Source organism: Phacochoerus africanus, chromosome 6 (assembly GCF_016906955.1).
Source record: "Phacochoerus africanus isolate WHEZ1 chromosome 6, ROS_Pafr_v1, whole genome shotgun sequence".
In the NCBI taxonomy this organism is placed as follows: Eukaryota; Metazoa; Chordata; class Mammalia; order Artiodactyla; family Suidae; genus Phacochoerus; species Phacochoerus africanus.
Genome location: NC_062549.1, coordinates 37662315 through 37678028, shown reverse-complemented (window position 1 = coordinate 37678028; position 15714 = coordinate 37662315). Strand labels below are relative to the sequence as shown.

The following is a 15714-nucleotide window of genomic DNA, read 5'->3' as shown; positions in this document are numbered from 1 at the left end:
TGGCCTACACCACAGCCATCCTGCTCAGTGGGTTAACACTGGATCTTAACCCACTGTGTGAGGCCAGGGTTTGAACCCACATCCTCATGGACACTATGTCAGGTTCTTAACCTGTTGAGTCACAACAAGACCTCCTAAGTATCTTTTTATGTGCTGATTTGCCATCCATTTTTCTTCTTTAGAAAAGTGCATGTTCAAATATTTTTCCCATTTTAAATTGCTTTTTGCTTTTCATTATTACTGGGATTGAGGGATAGGAGTTCTTAATGTACTCTCGATAAAAGTCCTTTGTTGGATATATGTTTTAAAAATATTTCTCTTTGTGCCTTGCCTTTTCATTTTCTTAGCAGCATCTTTATTGAATTAAAGGCCTGCAAATAGATAAAGAAGGAATTCTTCACATGGCTATAGTTCATGTGGGAGAAATGTGAGTTTTATTTAATCATGGTCTCAATACAAATTTAGGGTGTGATGTAGCTAATGAACTCAGGCTTCATCTATGAGTATGTTTTGTTGATAATGTGAAGTAATCAGAGATCAGAAATCACATTATCAACTTCGCTTCTGCCGCCTTGTATGCCTTAAAAGTGAGTCACTAAATACAACTCATACTCAAAGGGAGGGGAAGTAGTCTCCACCTTTTAAAAGGGGTACTATTAAAGAATTTGTGGATGTATTTTAAAACCAGTGCAATCAACAAGGAATCTGTGCTGAAAAATATTTTAAGGATGTTTCTGATATTGCTGACTTAAGAGAGAAGAGTATTCAGCCCTCATCTTCTTTATCAGGTTTCTGAATACAGATTTCTTAGAAAATCAGTAGACTAAGTATATTTTCCGACAGGTTTTCCTCATAAAATATTGTGTCCATCCCAGGTAAATAAATGTTTCATTTATTTAATTATCATAAAATCCTGACTTCACTGAGAGCTATCCACCCAGACTTTCTCTGTAAAAGAGTCTTCATTGGGTTTCTGTCTTGAATAAATCTTTTGGCCATTCAAGATAAGAATCTTTTTTTAAAGTGTCTCTTAGTGTTTATTTAATTTTTTAAAAATTACAGTTGATTTACAGTGTTCTGTCAATTTCTGCTATACAGCAATGTCTGCCCGGTGGCACATGGAGATCCTGGGCCCAGGGATCAGATCTGAGATACAGTTGTGACCCGTGCTGCGGCTGTGCCAACACTGGATCCTTTAACCCACTGTGCTGGGCTGGGTATTGAACCTGCATCCTGGTGCTGCAGAGACACCACCAATCCATTGTGCCACAGGGAGAACTCCAAGATAAGAATCTTAATTCGTGTCCTTCTACAGGGTTAATCTTTATATTATATGAAGACTATCTACCTTGTCAATCTGACCTTGTGTATTAGTTTCCTGTAGTTGCTATTATAAATTACTGCATACTGGGGGGCCTAAAATAACACAATTTATTCTCTTGTAGTTTCAGAGGCCAGAAGTTCAAAGTCAAGGTGTTAGCAGGGCTGCACTCCCTCTGGAGGCTGTAGGGGAAGAATCTTTTTTTTCTCAACTCATAGCTACATCACTCCAGACTCCATGGTCACATTGCCTCCTCCCCTTCTGTCTGTGTTATCTTCTTTTGTCTTATAAGGACACGTCTCTGGATTTAGGGCCCACTGTAAAATCCAGGAGAAGCTCCTCTTCTCCAAATTCTTAATCACTTATTTTGCCATGTAAGGTAATAGTCAATCTTTTACCATATTACCAAGGTAATATTTCACAGGTTCTGAGGTTAGGATGTGGTCATATATTTTGTGGGGCCATGGTTCAGCCCATTGCACCTATTATCGCTATAAATTAGCATGGTAAAATAGGATATCCTTAAGATAGCCTTTAAATATGACTAAAACTTTTGTTTCTTTAAAATTTACTGTAAATGGGAATTCCCATCTTGGCACGGTGGAAAGGAATCCAACTAGGAAGCATGAGGTTGGTTCCTGGCTCATTCAGTGGGTCAAGGATCCAGCATTGCTGTGAGCTGTGGTGTAGATCGTAGATGTGGCTTGGATCTGGCGTTGCTGTGGCTGTGGCATAGGCCAGCGGCTCCAGCTCTGATTCGACCCCTAGCCTGGGAACCATATGCCACAGGTGTGGGCCTTAAAAGACAAAAAAGACAAAAAAATTACTCTAAATGATTGAGATAATCAAATGTCTACAAATTATAAATAATTTCTTGGAAAAAGTGGGACTTGTGATTTTTTGGGAAGGCGTGATATAAAGTTGAGAAATGTTGGTCTAATTCATCTTTTATTCTCAAGTATTTTGTACATATATGAAAACATAAAACACCTATGTTCCTACCGCCTAACTCTAATACTGATATTCTGCATTATTAAAAAAATTAAAGCTACATTTAAAGTGCTCTGTATTCCCTTCCCCTGTTTTATTCTTCTGTCTCTTCTTCCTCAGAGGTAATTACTATCCTGAATTTGATGTTTTTCTTTGTCATGAAAATATTTAACACTATTTCTAAATGGGTATGTAGCTAGCACAATATATAGCCATGTATTTCTTGGACTGCCATATATATGTATCTGTGTATGCATATTACATATTACATGCTGTACTTATTCTGTTTTTTCTCAATGTTATATTTTTCAGATTTATTAATTTGATAATAATGTTTATAAATGTATAACTGTGTTCAGTGTTTTTTTTGTGGACTGAATTGTAAACCATTAGTAGCTCACATCAATTTAATAGGTCTTGAACTATTTAGAAAAAAATAGAATTACAGAGAAAATAGAATGCACCACATGTACTCAGTTTAAGTATAGTTTTTTGAAAGTTCTCTTTCTTTCTCTCTACATAAATTGAGTCATAATATAAACTATTATTTTTAACTGTAGGTAAAACATTTGAAAGTCAGAGTTCTAACTCATTCATTTTCATTACTGCATACTATTTCACTTTATAAATGTACCCCATTTTTTCCTGTTGATATTTCAATTGTTTACACTGTTTTACTACTAAAAATAATGTTACAAAACACTGTTAAACATGTCTCCTCGTCCACATATGCAAGATTTTCTTACAAATGGAAGAGCTAGAATAAATGTGTTTTCAACTTTGTGGGATATTGCTAAATTCCTCTTTGCTTTGGACTTTTCACAAACAGTGCACTAGTTCCAGTTATTCCATAAAACTGACATCAGACAGTAAAAATGTCAGTCTGATAGGTATGAAATAGCAAGTCATGCTGTATTTTTTTTTTTTTCTTTTTTGGCTGTCCAGTGGCATATGGAGTTCCTGGGCTAGGGATTAGATCTGAGCTGCAGTTGTAACCTATGCCACAGCTGCAGCAATGCTGGATCATCCCACTGTGCCAGGCCGGGGATCGAACCTGGGGATCTCTGTGTGCTGGCACTGCAGAGATCCTATTACACCACAGTGGGAACTCCCATGCTGTTTTATTTTTATATATTTTTTGCTTTTTAGGCTCCCTCTGCAGCATATGGAAGTTCCCAGGCTAGGGGTTGAATTGGAGCTGAAGCTGCCGGACTACACCACAGCCACATCCACAGAAACGCCAGATCTGAGCAGCATCTGCAACCTACACTACAGCTCACAGCAACGCCGGATCCTTAACCCACTGAACGAGGCCAGGAATCAAACCCAAATTCTCATGGATACTAGTCGGATTTGTTTCCACTGTGCCACAATGGGAACTCCCAACACTAGATTCTTTTTTTTTTTTGTCTTTTTAGGGCCGCACCCATGGCATATGGAGGTTCCCAGGCCAGGGGTCAAATCAGAGCTCTAGCCACTGGCCTACACCACAGACACAGCAATGCAGGATCCAAGCTGCATCTGCGACCTACACCACAGCCTATGGCAATGCTGGATCCCCAACTCACTGAGGGAGGCCAGGGATTGAACCCGTGTCCTCATGGATGCCAGCTGGGTTCATTAACCACTGAGCCATGACGGGAACTCCCAACACTGGATTCTTAACCCACTGAGTGAGGCCACGAATCGAGCCCACATCTTCATGGATACCAGTTGGATTAATTTCTGGTGAGCCACAACATGAACTTCCCCTTGCTGTTTTATTTCATTTAAAATTTTTTTATGATTTTTAAATTTTTTCCATTATAGTTGGTTTATGGTGTTCTGTCAATTTTGTACTGTACAGCAAAGTGACCCAGTCACACATACATGTATACATTCTTTTTCTCACATTATTTTCCATCATCCTCCATCACATGGACTTATCATCTGTAATGTGTCCAGCTTTCATAGTGAGGTAATACCTGTGTGACTCAGCACTTGTTTATAGTTAACTCAGGCAACATTAAAAATCTCCATGCTGTTAACTCTTTCAGAAGATGGTCAGATGTGTTTTGTGCAGCTCTTCACTCTAAACCCAGTAAAAACTTCCTTTGTTGTTCCATTATTACAGTAAATAATGTTTTTCTTTTCTTTTTTTCCTTCTTAAAAGGGGAGAAATAGAGATATGAAGTCATAAGAATTGGGTGGATTGGCTGTGACCATAGGTAGTTCACTTCACCTTTCCATGTCTGAGCTTCCTCATCTTGCCATATTTTTGTGAAAAAAGGAACGAGGTTTAACAGGTAAAGAATATTCAATGACTCAGTGATTGTCTAGGTAAATGTAAGTATATTTTAAAATTTAATTGGAAAATGATAATTTCATGAATAAATAAGGTTATACATTTAATGTTCCTAGGTAACAAAGTTGAATAAAGTTCAGCTCATGTCTATTTTCTATGTGTTACTTAAAATAACACTTCCTGCTATAATAAACTCCAATATCTTACAACATAAACAGTTTATTTCTCAATCATGCAAAATTCTAATGAATGTTACTAATCAGCAGTTTGTGTTCCACTAGGCAACAATTCACAAATGCAGTGTGCTATTTTTTTTGTTCTTGACGTCTCCTTGGACCTGGGAGTCCTCTGTTGCATCCTATTTATCTAGCTTGGTGATGAAGAGCAACTGTTATGTGAAAGGCTTTTATGAGCCAGGCGTGTACTTACATCGCTTCCATCCACATTCAGGTGGTCAGAACTTAGTTAATGGCAACACCTGACTGTAAGGGAGCCTGAATAATAACTGAGCCATGTGCACAGGAGGAAAAGAAAAGCAGATTTATTGAGTAATTGTTAAAGCCAATCACTCCCACAACCTATTAAGTACCACACAATATGCAAGGTGCTAGGGAGATAAGCCCCTGTATTTGAAGATCTTATACTATACACAATAGAAAAATAAATTATAAAAGAACATTTCTCTACCTTTTTCAATATTTTAAACGCCACTGACATATTTAAAGACTTCACTTGAGACTTTAAGTTTTCGGTCCAGTATGTAAGTAGCTTAGAAGTTGCCATGCTAAATAAGTAAAAAGCTGAACAATCTGAAATACCACTAGCTCTTATTAGATCCATCAGAGAAGTGAGATCACAGGGTAAACCGCCACTCCCCAAATTGGAGAGACAGGTGAATACAGAGAATCATAACTTAGCACAGCAGAAAAAACATGAGCAGAAATCTCCTATGGAAACAGCGTCAGGATAGGAAAACTTAAATTGCAGTTGATGAATTTTTGAAGGCTCCGTGTGTACAAATCTGAGAGTTAAAAACTCTATGGGGACCCAGTCACAGTGAGTGCCCCACATTTTTGTGAGTTTTACTTCCAGGAGCTCTATCAGGTCCTCACAGTGAATATCAGAGGAAAATTCCCTTGTATTTCTGGGAGGGGAGAGAAAAAAGAGCCATTAAAAATACACCAGAGAATTTTGTTTTTGTTTTTTGTTTTTTTGTCTTTTTGTCTTCTTTGTTGTTGTTGTTGTTGTTGTTGTTGCTATTTCTTGGGCCGCTCCCGCGGCATATGGAGGTTCCCAGGCTAGGGGTTGAATCCAAGCTGTAGCCACCGGCCTACGCCAGAGCCGCAGCAACTCGGGATCCGAGCCGCGTCTGCAACCTACACCACAGCTCACTGCAACACCGGATCGTTAACCCACTGAGCAAGGGCAGGGACCGAACCCGCAACCTCATGGTTCCTAGTCGGATTCGTTAACCACTGCGCCACGACGGGAACTCCAGAATTTTGTTTTTATTAACAAAGTCTGCCTTCAGGAGAAACTATTTTATCAGAACCTAACCTTTTGGGGTTTTATCAGAGCCTGTCCTAGCTGGGGAAGGGAAATATACAACTTCAATTCCCTCCAACCTTCCACATGGAGGATGAGAATATCCAACTCCAGGCTCCTCTAGAATGAATCAAAAAACAAGATCCAACCATATGTTGTCTACAAGAAAACCATTTTAAATATGAAGACACATCTAGATTAAAGTAAATGGTTGGGGAGGGTATGGAGAAAAGGGAATCCTCCTGCACTGTTGGTGGGAATGTAAATTGGTACAACCACTATGGAAAACAGTATGGAGGTACCTTAGAAAACTATGTATAGAACTACCATATGACCCAGGAGTCCCACTCTTGGGCATATATCCAGACAAAACTTTCCTTGAAAAAGACACATGCACCTGCATGTTCACTGCAGCACTATTTACAATAGCCAAGACATGGAAACAACCCAAATGTCTATCAACAGATGAACGGATTAAGAAGTGGTATATATACACAATGGAATACTACTCAGCCATTAAAAAGAACAAAATAATGCCATTTGCAGCAACATGGATAGAACTAGAGACTCTCATCCTGAGTGAAGTAAGCCAGAAAGAGAAAGACAAATACCATATGATAGCACATGTCTGGAAGCTAATATATGGCACAAATGAACCTTTCCACAGAAAAGAAAATCATGGACTTGGAGAACAGACTTGTGGTTGCCGAGGGGGAGGGGTAGGGAGTGGGATGGATTGGGAATTTGAGGTTAATAGATGCAAACTATTGCCTTTGAAATGAATAAGCAATGAGATCCTGCTGTATAGCACTGGGAACTATGTCTAGTCACTGATGGAGCATGATAATGTGAGAAAAAAGAATGTATACATATATGTGTGACTGGGTCAGCTTGCTGTACAGTAGAAAACTGACAGAACACTGTAAATCAGCTATGATGGAAAAAATAAAAATCATTATAAGAACTTAAAAACAATAAAGTATATGGGTTGGAAAAAATACACCATGCAAACACTAATCAAAAGAAAGCATGAGTAGTTAAATTGATTTCAGACAAAGTAGACTTCAAAGTGAGGAAAGTTATCAGTGATTAAAAAAAAGGGCATTACAGGGAGTTCCCATTGTGGCTCAGAGGGTTAAGAACCCAGCTAGTATCCATGAAGATGTGGTTCAATCCCTGGCCTTGCTCAGTGGGTTAAGGATCTGGAGTTGCCACAAGCTCTGGCATAGGCCAATAGCTGCAGCTCCAACTGGACCCCTATCCTGGGACCTTCCATATGTCACAGTTGTGGCTATAAAATAGGGGGGGGCATTACATAACAATAAAGGAATCAGTTGTCTAAGAAAACAACATATCTTAATGTGGATACACCTAACAATAGAGCTTCAAACTATGTGAGGCAAAAATTAACAGAACTGAAAGAATAAAAACAGAAACAAATAAATATAGTCAACTGATCAAAGGAACAAAGAATATAAAAAAGCAAAGGTAATCTCTTCAACAAATGGTGCTGGAGCAACTGGACATCCACATGTAACAAAGTGAAATCTAGACACAGACCTTATACCCTTCACCAACATTAACTAAAATGGATTATAGGTTTAAATGTAAAACATAAAACTATAAAACTTTTAGAAGATAAAACTTAGATGATTTGGTTATGGTGAAGATTCTTTAGATACAACGCAAAGGACATGATCTGTTGAAAAATATAACTGATAAACCTAAGTGTCCATTGATAAATGAATGAAGACAAGGGACACATACAATGGAATACTACTCAGCCATAAAAAAGAATGACATCCTGCTGTTTGCAACAACATGGATGGGCCTTGAAGGTATAATTCTAAGTGAATGAGTCAGATGGAGATGGATGAATACTGAATGATTTAACTCACATCTAAAACAAACTAATAAAACAAAAACAAATGCATAGAGACAGAGAACAGATTAGTGGTTACCAGAGGGGAAAGGGGGTTGGGGTAAAGAAATTGGTGAAGAGAGTCTACTGTATAGTGATGGGTGGTAACTAGACTTGGGGTGATCACTTTGTGGTATATACAGATGTTGAATTATAATGCTGCACACCTGAATCATATATAATACAAAATGGATAAGCTGGGCTTCATTAAAACTTCTGCTCTACAAAATCTCAAGAGAATGAGCAGACCACAAACTAGAAGAAAATAATTGCAAAACACACATCTGATAAGACATTTTTTTTTTTTTATGCAGAAACCATACATCTGATAAAAGAGTTTTCTTCAGTACAAAGAACTCCTCACGCTCAATAAGAAAATGAACAAGCCAATTAAAAAATGGGCAAAACATGTGAATAGACCTTTTGCCAAAGAAGATATATACATGGCAAGTAAGCATATGAAAAGATGTTCAACATCAAATGCCATTAGGGAATTGCAAATTAAAACAAGGAGATACTAGTACACATCTGTTAGAATGGTCAAAAACTGGACAACTAACAATGGAAAATGCTGGTAAGAATATGGAGTAGCAGGAACTCTCCATTCATTACTGGTGGGAATGGAAAATGGAACACTGGAAGACAGTTTGGCAGTTTCTTACAAAACTGAACATATGGGAGTTCCCTTCATGGCGCAGTGGAAATGAATCCAACTAGGAACCATGAGGTTGTGGGTTCGATCCCTGGCCTTGCTCAGTGGGTTAAGGATCTGGTGTTGCCCTGAGCTGTGGTGTAGGCCAGCAGCTCTAGCTCCGATTGGACCCCTAGCCAGGGAACCTCCATATGCTGTGGGTGTGGCCTTAAAAATACAACCCCCCCCAAAACACAAAATACTGAACATACTCTTACCACCATACAATCCAAAACTTGTGCTTATTAGCATTTACCCAGAGGGGCTGAAAATCTGTGTTCACACAAAAAGTTGTACACGGATATTTAAAGCAGCTTTATGCATAATTACCCAAACTTAGAAGCAACCTATATATATATATATATATATTTTAATAGCTGCTTCAGTATCACATGGAAATTCCTGGGCCAGGGACTGAGTGTGAGCTGCAGCTGCAGCAACACTGACTCATTTAACCTACCACCCAGTGCCTGGGATTGAACCCAAGCCTCCACAGCAACCCAGGCTGCTGCAGTTGGATTCTTTTTTTTTTTTTTTGTCTTTTGTCTTTTGTCTTTTTGTTGTTGTTGTTGTTGCTATTTCTTGGGCCGCTCCCACGGCATATGGAGGTTCCCAGGCTGGGGGTTGAATTGGAGCTGTAGCCACCGGCCTACGCCAGAGCCACAGCAACGCGGGATCCGAGCCGCGTCTGCAACCTACACCACAGCTCACGGCAACGCCGGATCGTTAACCCACTGAGCAAGGGCAGGGACCGAACCCGCAACCTCATGGTTCCTAGTCGGATTCGTTAACCACTACGCCACGACGGGAACTCCTGCAGTTGGATTCTTAACCCACTGTACCACAATGGGAACTCCAATCAAGATGTTCTTAAATAGGATTTCCTGTCGTGGCTCAGCGGTTAACAAATCCAACTAGGAACCATGACGTTGCAGGTTCGATCCCTGGCCTTGCTCAGTGGGTTAAGGATCTGGCGTTGCCATGAGCTGTGGTATAGGGCGCAGATATGGCTCGGATCCCATGGTACTGTGTCACTGGCATAGGCCAGTGGCTACAGCTCTGATTAGACCCCTAGCCTGGGAACCTCCATATGCCATGGGTGCGGCCCTAAAAGGACAAAAGACAAAAAAAAAAAAAAGCTCTTATATGGTATATCCATACAATGGAATATTATATTCAGTGCTAAAAAAAGTCATTAAGCCATGAAAAGACATGAAGGAAAGTTAAATGCATGTTAGTAACTGAAAGAAGCCAGTGTCAAAAGGCTACATACAGACTTCTGATTCCTACTATATGACACTCTGGAAAAGGCAAAACTATGGAGACAGTAGAAAACTCAGTGGTTGCCAGAGTTTGGGGAGAGGGAGGGTTGAATAGGCATGGGAGATATTTGGGGCAGAATCCATAGAATATACAACCTGAGTGAACCCTAATGTAAACTATGGACATTGGGTGATAAAAATGTGTCAATGTAGGCTCATCGATTATAATAAATGTCACTGTGGTGGGGAATGTCAATAGTGGAGAAGGTTGTATGTTGGAGACAGAGGGAACTCAACTTTCAGCTCAATTTTTCCGTGAACCTACAACCGCTCTAAAAAAAGTTCATTTAAGAAAAGCAAAACAAACAAACAAACAAACAAACAAAAAAACCCACCTGATTCTGGAAAATTATTGCCTATATAAGCAACCTGTCTCAAGGGCTTCTTGAAATTTAAAAAATATTTTTTTTTTGAAAAATATCTCCTACAAGTAATAGTAGAAGATTTGGGAAGGACTGCTTATTTGACATTAAAAATATGAGCAATGAAACACATTAGTGAAAAATTAATCTTGACTGCTCACAGAACAAGGCACAGCAGAACACAGGCTGAAAACTACTTAATGATTCTTAAAACCAAACAAAAGTTTAAAAAACCCAAAACCAAATAACTTTTCCAAGGCAGGAATTTGGCAATTTTTTTGTTGCTGTTATTGGTTCCAAGAGAAAAATGGCATTATAGAACAAAAAATATTTAGTATTTCATGATTGGTTATTGTTTTGTTTATACGATAGAGTAATAAATCTATTTTAAATATCTGGCTAATTTATCTCAATACATTGGTCTTATTTATTAGATTGCCACCCAAATAAGACTAGGCCCCCCCTTTTTTCTTTTTTCCCCTAGAAAAATAACAAGGTTTGGAGTTCCTACTCTAGACTACCTAGGGCTTCCATACAATAAGTGGAACCATTAATACTGAAGCTTCTGAGTCCTGGCTTCAACCTGTTCACTTTTCAGGTGAGGCAGATACCTATGAAATTAATTTGGATAATTTACTTTGTTGCTTTAATAAGACCCAAATTACTTGGGTTATTCATCACAGCTTTCTGTGAGAGGACAGTTGCTCTCAATTAGCCATTAGATACTGCTGCTTTTTTTTTTCCCCCTTCCTAACTTCCTCTTTCTCCAACCCCCTACTCGTCTTTCTTTTTGAAACTTAGGTCCTTATTTTCATTAACAAAATAGATCTAGGCCTCCTTCCTATCGCAGTTTCTAAAACTCTTTAAAGAGATCACAACTTGAATTGCAGTAGTTTTATGAATTTACTTATGAAGTGTTTTCAATTAAATGCAACAAAGGTGGATATTTTAATAACTTTATATGTGAAGTTTATTTTCAAAATGCAGTGGTAGGCGTCTTCTTTGGAGATTACTCAAAATAGGAAATACTGGTCAAAAATTACGCAGCATGGAGCTCCCGCTATGGTGAAAGGGGAAGCGCTAAGACGTAGGTTCAATCCCAGGCAGGGCACAAGTGGGTTAAGAATCAGGAGTTCCTGCAGCTGCAGCTTGGGTCGCAACTGAGGCTCAAATCTGATTCCCGGCCGGGGAGGTCCATATGCTGCGGGGCGACCAAAAATGGGAAAAAAAAAAAAAAAATAGAATGTCCTATGCTATTCCTTTAAGCCCAGTGTATATTTTTCTGATGTAGGTGTTTGAGTTCCTTTGTTACCTTGCAAGGTACTAGAAGAAAAAACATTTTATACATTCATTTCATCCTAATAAAACCCAACACTGACTTTTAAAATCTCTCAATTCACTCCCTATCAGCTCTTTTTCATGCTGTTTCTAAGAGTCTCATTTTCTCCTTCCTTCTGCTATTCCCACCGCTTTTTTTTAAGTTCCACATATGACTGCAATCCAATGGACTTCCACCGTCTTGTCTTTAACCATTCCTTCCCCGTCCCGCAGGGGAACATTTAAGCATAGTTAACCACTCCTTCGCCAAAGTAAAAGAACGCGAGAGCCTGGCTACCCGTTTGGTAAAAACGCATTCCCCTACACCACACATCCCTTCAATTTCTCCTCTCCTCAGCCAATGAAGCCTGGATCTCAACTTGCGCTCCCCCACCCTACTCCTACCGGCAACCTCATCGCTACTGCCTGGCCCTCTAAACCCAAGTTCTTCCCAGGCTTCCCGTTTCCTAAGAGAAACACTTGTTTTTCAGGGCTTTAAACGCTAGCACCCACTTTCTTCCTCTTCATCAGACCCATGGCCCTGCGTGCCTCCTCACCCAAACCCTACCTCCACCACCAGCGGCCACTCTCTTCCCCAAGCGCCACTTCCGGATCTCCGGTGTCTCCACTTTACCGTTCCGCCCACCTCCCCGGCGCACTTCCTAGAGCTTTGTCCTAACCTCTAGCGGGGTCGGAGTCGAGACGCGGCCTGGCGGAGAGCAAGAGTCTTTTCCTAAAGACCCACTGACTGGCTTCTCGATCCTGAGAACTCCGTTCCCGCTGCGGAATCGAGTGGTGGAAGTGGAGGGACAGCTTGTTTCGAACATTCTGTGGGGCACACCCGGAAGTGGCGCCCTAAGGGAGCTGCGCCGCCGCTGGAGGCGGGTGCCAGGTACCGGGAGGTGGAGGAGACGCGACGGTAATTGTTGGCGAGAGTGTCAGGGGTGTAATACGACGGGAGGCCAAAGCCGGCCAGCTTCTGGCTCTGGTTTCATGGTGGTAGGTCCGGCTGGGTTCCGGGAGACGAGGGCCTCAGTGAAGCGGCTGGGCTGGTTAAGGGGTGCGGCGGCCAACGGCGAGCCTGCTTCACTTCATTCTCCTACTCCTGGGGACCCGCTTTCTTTAGGTCACCACCTTTTCTTCCCCACTCTTTTTGCCAGGCGAGTTGAGGGAGTTGTAAGGAAAAAGCGCCTGGAGCAGAATCCACCTGAGTATTCTCTACTTCTTGGAGGAGGCAGCGGCCGCTTTGGTGCGGACTGTTGCTTTTCGGCCTCTTCAGCTCGTCTTGAGAAATGCTTTTTTCTTTGCTGCAGTACCAACTCAATTACCTCTAATGTTTCTGTCTTTACTCCCCTCAGCTTCTGACTTTGACGACTCTGTACCTTAAAGGATGTTAGAGTCATATGTGACTCCAATTTTAATGAGCTATGTGAATCGCTACATCAAGAACTTAAAGCCGTCAGATCTACAGCTTTCACTATGGGGTGGAGACGTGGTTCTCAGCAAGCTCGAGTTAAAATTGGATGTGCTGGAGCAGGTAAGCAGCGTAGCTGTCATTGATTGGAAGCATTTTCAGCTTGTTTTGAAGCCATCTGTTCTTTCCTGCACTTTGACTTTATGCTCTAAAAACTTAGTTTTTCTGCGGGCTACCTTGAAACTAGAGACATTCCTTTATAGAAAAAAAGTTTTTTTAATGGTTTGTTGCTAGTGATGGATTGTTAGAATCATAATCCCACAAGTTGCCTCGACATATAGGAAAACAGTTTCATTGTTCTTGTCAGAATTTTTCACCCTGTTTACTCAGTTCTCAAGCATTACCAAATATGCTAATTTTCATTGCCAGGATTCTGTATGATGCTGGAAAATACTCTTTTTCCTTTTTGGGAAATGGAAGGGTCTGAAAAACAGCAAGATCAGATCTTGAGGAAAGTTCTTTTAGTAGGAAAAATATTATTACCCATGGCATCCTCAGAATATTTGATAGACACAGATTGAGAATGCCAGCATAGTTGAAAACTTCTTAACCACTTTTAGTTTATTTTTTTAACGTGAGAATGGTCTGATGCAAATAAACTGTAACTTCAAAATTCACATACTTGTTAATTCATTTAGTACATTTATTATTAATATATGCCAGAGAACTGTCAGGCTTGAGGATACAGAAATTATCCCTGGAAACCTAGAAGACTCAGAGACTATCTGTTGTTTAGGAGATAAGGGAAGATAATCTGATGGTGATGTTATGGATAACTTATATTCCACTGGTTTCTCTGTTATTGAATAATCTTAGTGTTAACACTGAGAAATAGTATTCTTGGTTCCTTACCTTTCTTCTTTCCAAGGTTGATTGTCTTTATATTTTCATTGTTTTTTTAATGAGCACAAATCCTAAGTATACGGCTCAGTTTTTTGCATATGCATGTACACCTTTGTTACCACTATCCAGATCAAGAAATAAAATATTTTCCGCACCCCAAAAGGACCTCCTGTGCCTTGTTGTAATTAGTAACCCCACCCCTAAAACAGGTGACTGCTATTCTCTGTCAACATAAGCTTCTTCAGCCTGTTCTTGGACATTAAATAAATGGGAATCATTTGTGTCTGAATTCATTTATTCCACATTATGGGTAAGATTAACCCCGGTTTTTGCATGAACCACAGTGTATTCTTGTGGTATTCCATTGCATAAAGAGCTGTAATTTACTTATTTATTTTCCTGTTGGTGTGCATTTGGGTTGTTTCTACTTTTGGCTATTACAAGGAGAACTCTTATGAACATTCTTGTATTGGACATAGGTATTGATTTCCCTTAGCTTCATACCTGGGAGGTAGGTAGGCATTTATTTAGCTTTAGTGGATCCTGCCACATTGTTTTCCGAGTGGTTGTACCAATTTACATTCCCTTTTCTCCACACTTTCTCCAGCATTTATTGTTTGTATACTTTTTTTATCATGGCTATTCTCATTATAGTTTTGGAGTGAGGTGCTATCTCATTGTAGTTTTGATTTTCATTTCTCTAGTAATTAACAAATGTTGAGCATTTTTTCATGCGCTGTTTGGCTGCTTGTATGTCTTTGGAGAAATGTCTGTTTAGATCTCCTGCCCATTTTTGGATTGGATTTTTTTTTTTTTTTTTGATACTGAGCTGCATGAGTCGTTTGTGTATTTTAAAGATTAATCCCTTGTTGCTTGCTTTGTTTGCAAAGAGTCTCTCCCATTCTGTGGGTTGTCTTTTTGTTTTGTTTATGATTTCCTTTGCTGTGCAAAAGTTTTTAAGTTGAATTAGGTCCCATTTATTTATTTTTGTTTTTATTTATCATTCTAGGAGGTTGACCCAACAAGATATTACTGAGATTTATATCATCAGCAAGTGTCTGCCTGTGTTTTCCTCTAAGAGTTTTATAGTATCTGGCCTTATGTTTAGGTCTTTAATTGATTTTGAGTTTATTTTAGTGTATGGTGTTAGAGAGTATTCTAATTTCATCCTTTTGCATTTGTAGCTCTCCAGTTTTCCCCAGAACCACTTATTGAAGAGACTGTCTTTTTTCCATTGTATATTCTTGCCTCCTTTATCATGAGTTACTTGACCATGGGTGCGTGGGTATATTTCTGGGCTTTCTATCCTATTCCATTGATCTTTCTGGCTTTTGTGCTAGTACCATACTGTTTTAATGACTATAGCTTTCTAGTATAGTTTGAAGTCAGGAAGCTTGATTTCTCCAGCTCCGTGTTTCTTTCTCAGTATTACTTTGGCTATTCAGGGTCTTTTGTGTTTCCATACAAGTTAAAAAAAGACTTTTGTTCTAGTTCTGTGAAAAATGCCATTGGTAATTTGAACAGCTGATTTTAGTATATTGACTTTTTTGGTGGTCATTTCTGATTTGACTAGTAACTTCTTGGTGGATTCTTTTGGGTTGTCTATGTACACAGTCATGTCATCCGTAAATAATGACAGTTTTC

General features: G+C 39.6%; 1 protein-coding gene and 1 long non-coding RNA gene across 11 annotated transcripts in view; one reads left to right on the top strand and one right to left on the bottom strand.

The window, feature by feature from the left end:
- LOC125129147 (uncharacterized) overlaps window positions 1–12387 on the bottom strand; it is a 30194-nt gene extending 17807 nt beyond the window's left edge. Inside the window, exon 1 of the long non-coding RNA XR_007135426.1 lies at window positions 12322–12387. This is a non-coding gene — a long non-coding RNA (uncharacterized LOC125129147). The remainder of the gene's footprint in view (window positions 1–12321) is intronic.
- Window positions 12388–12413: 26 nt separating this feature from the next.
- Window positions 12414–15714, top strand: part of VPS13B (vacuolar protein sorting 13 homolog B) — a 717975-nt gene continuing 714674 nt past the window's right edge. For 4 of the 10 annotated variants that reach the window (XM_047783535.1, XM_047783536.1, XM_047783532.1 and 1 more), the window contains exons 1-2: window positions 12422–12752; window positions 13112–13290. In XM_047783535.1, coding sequence (XP_047639491.1) covers window positions 13144–13290 — 147 coding nt within the window. In that variant the 5' untranslated portion in view covers window positions 12422–12752; window positions 13112–13143. Of the gene's footprint in view, window positions 12753–13111; window positions 13291–15714 lie in introns of all 10 variants that reach the window. The other 6 variants (XR_007135425.1, XM_047783538.1, XR_007135424.1 and 3 more) reach the window with 5 other exon arrangements.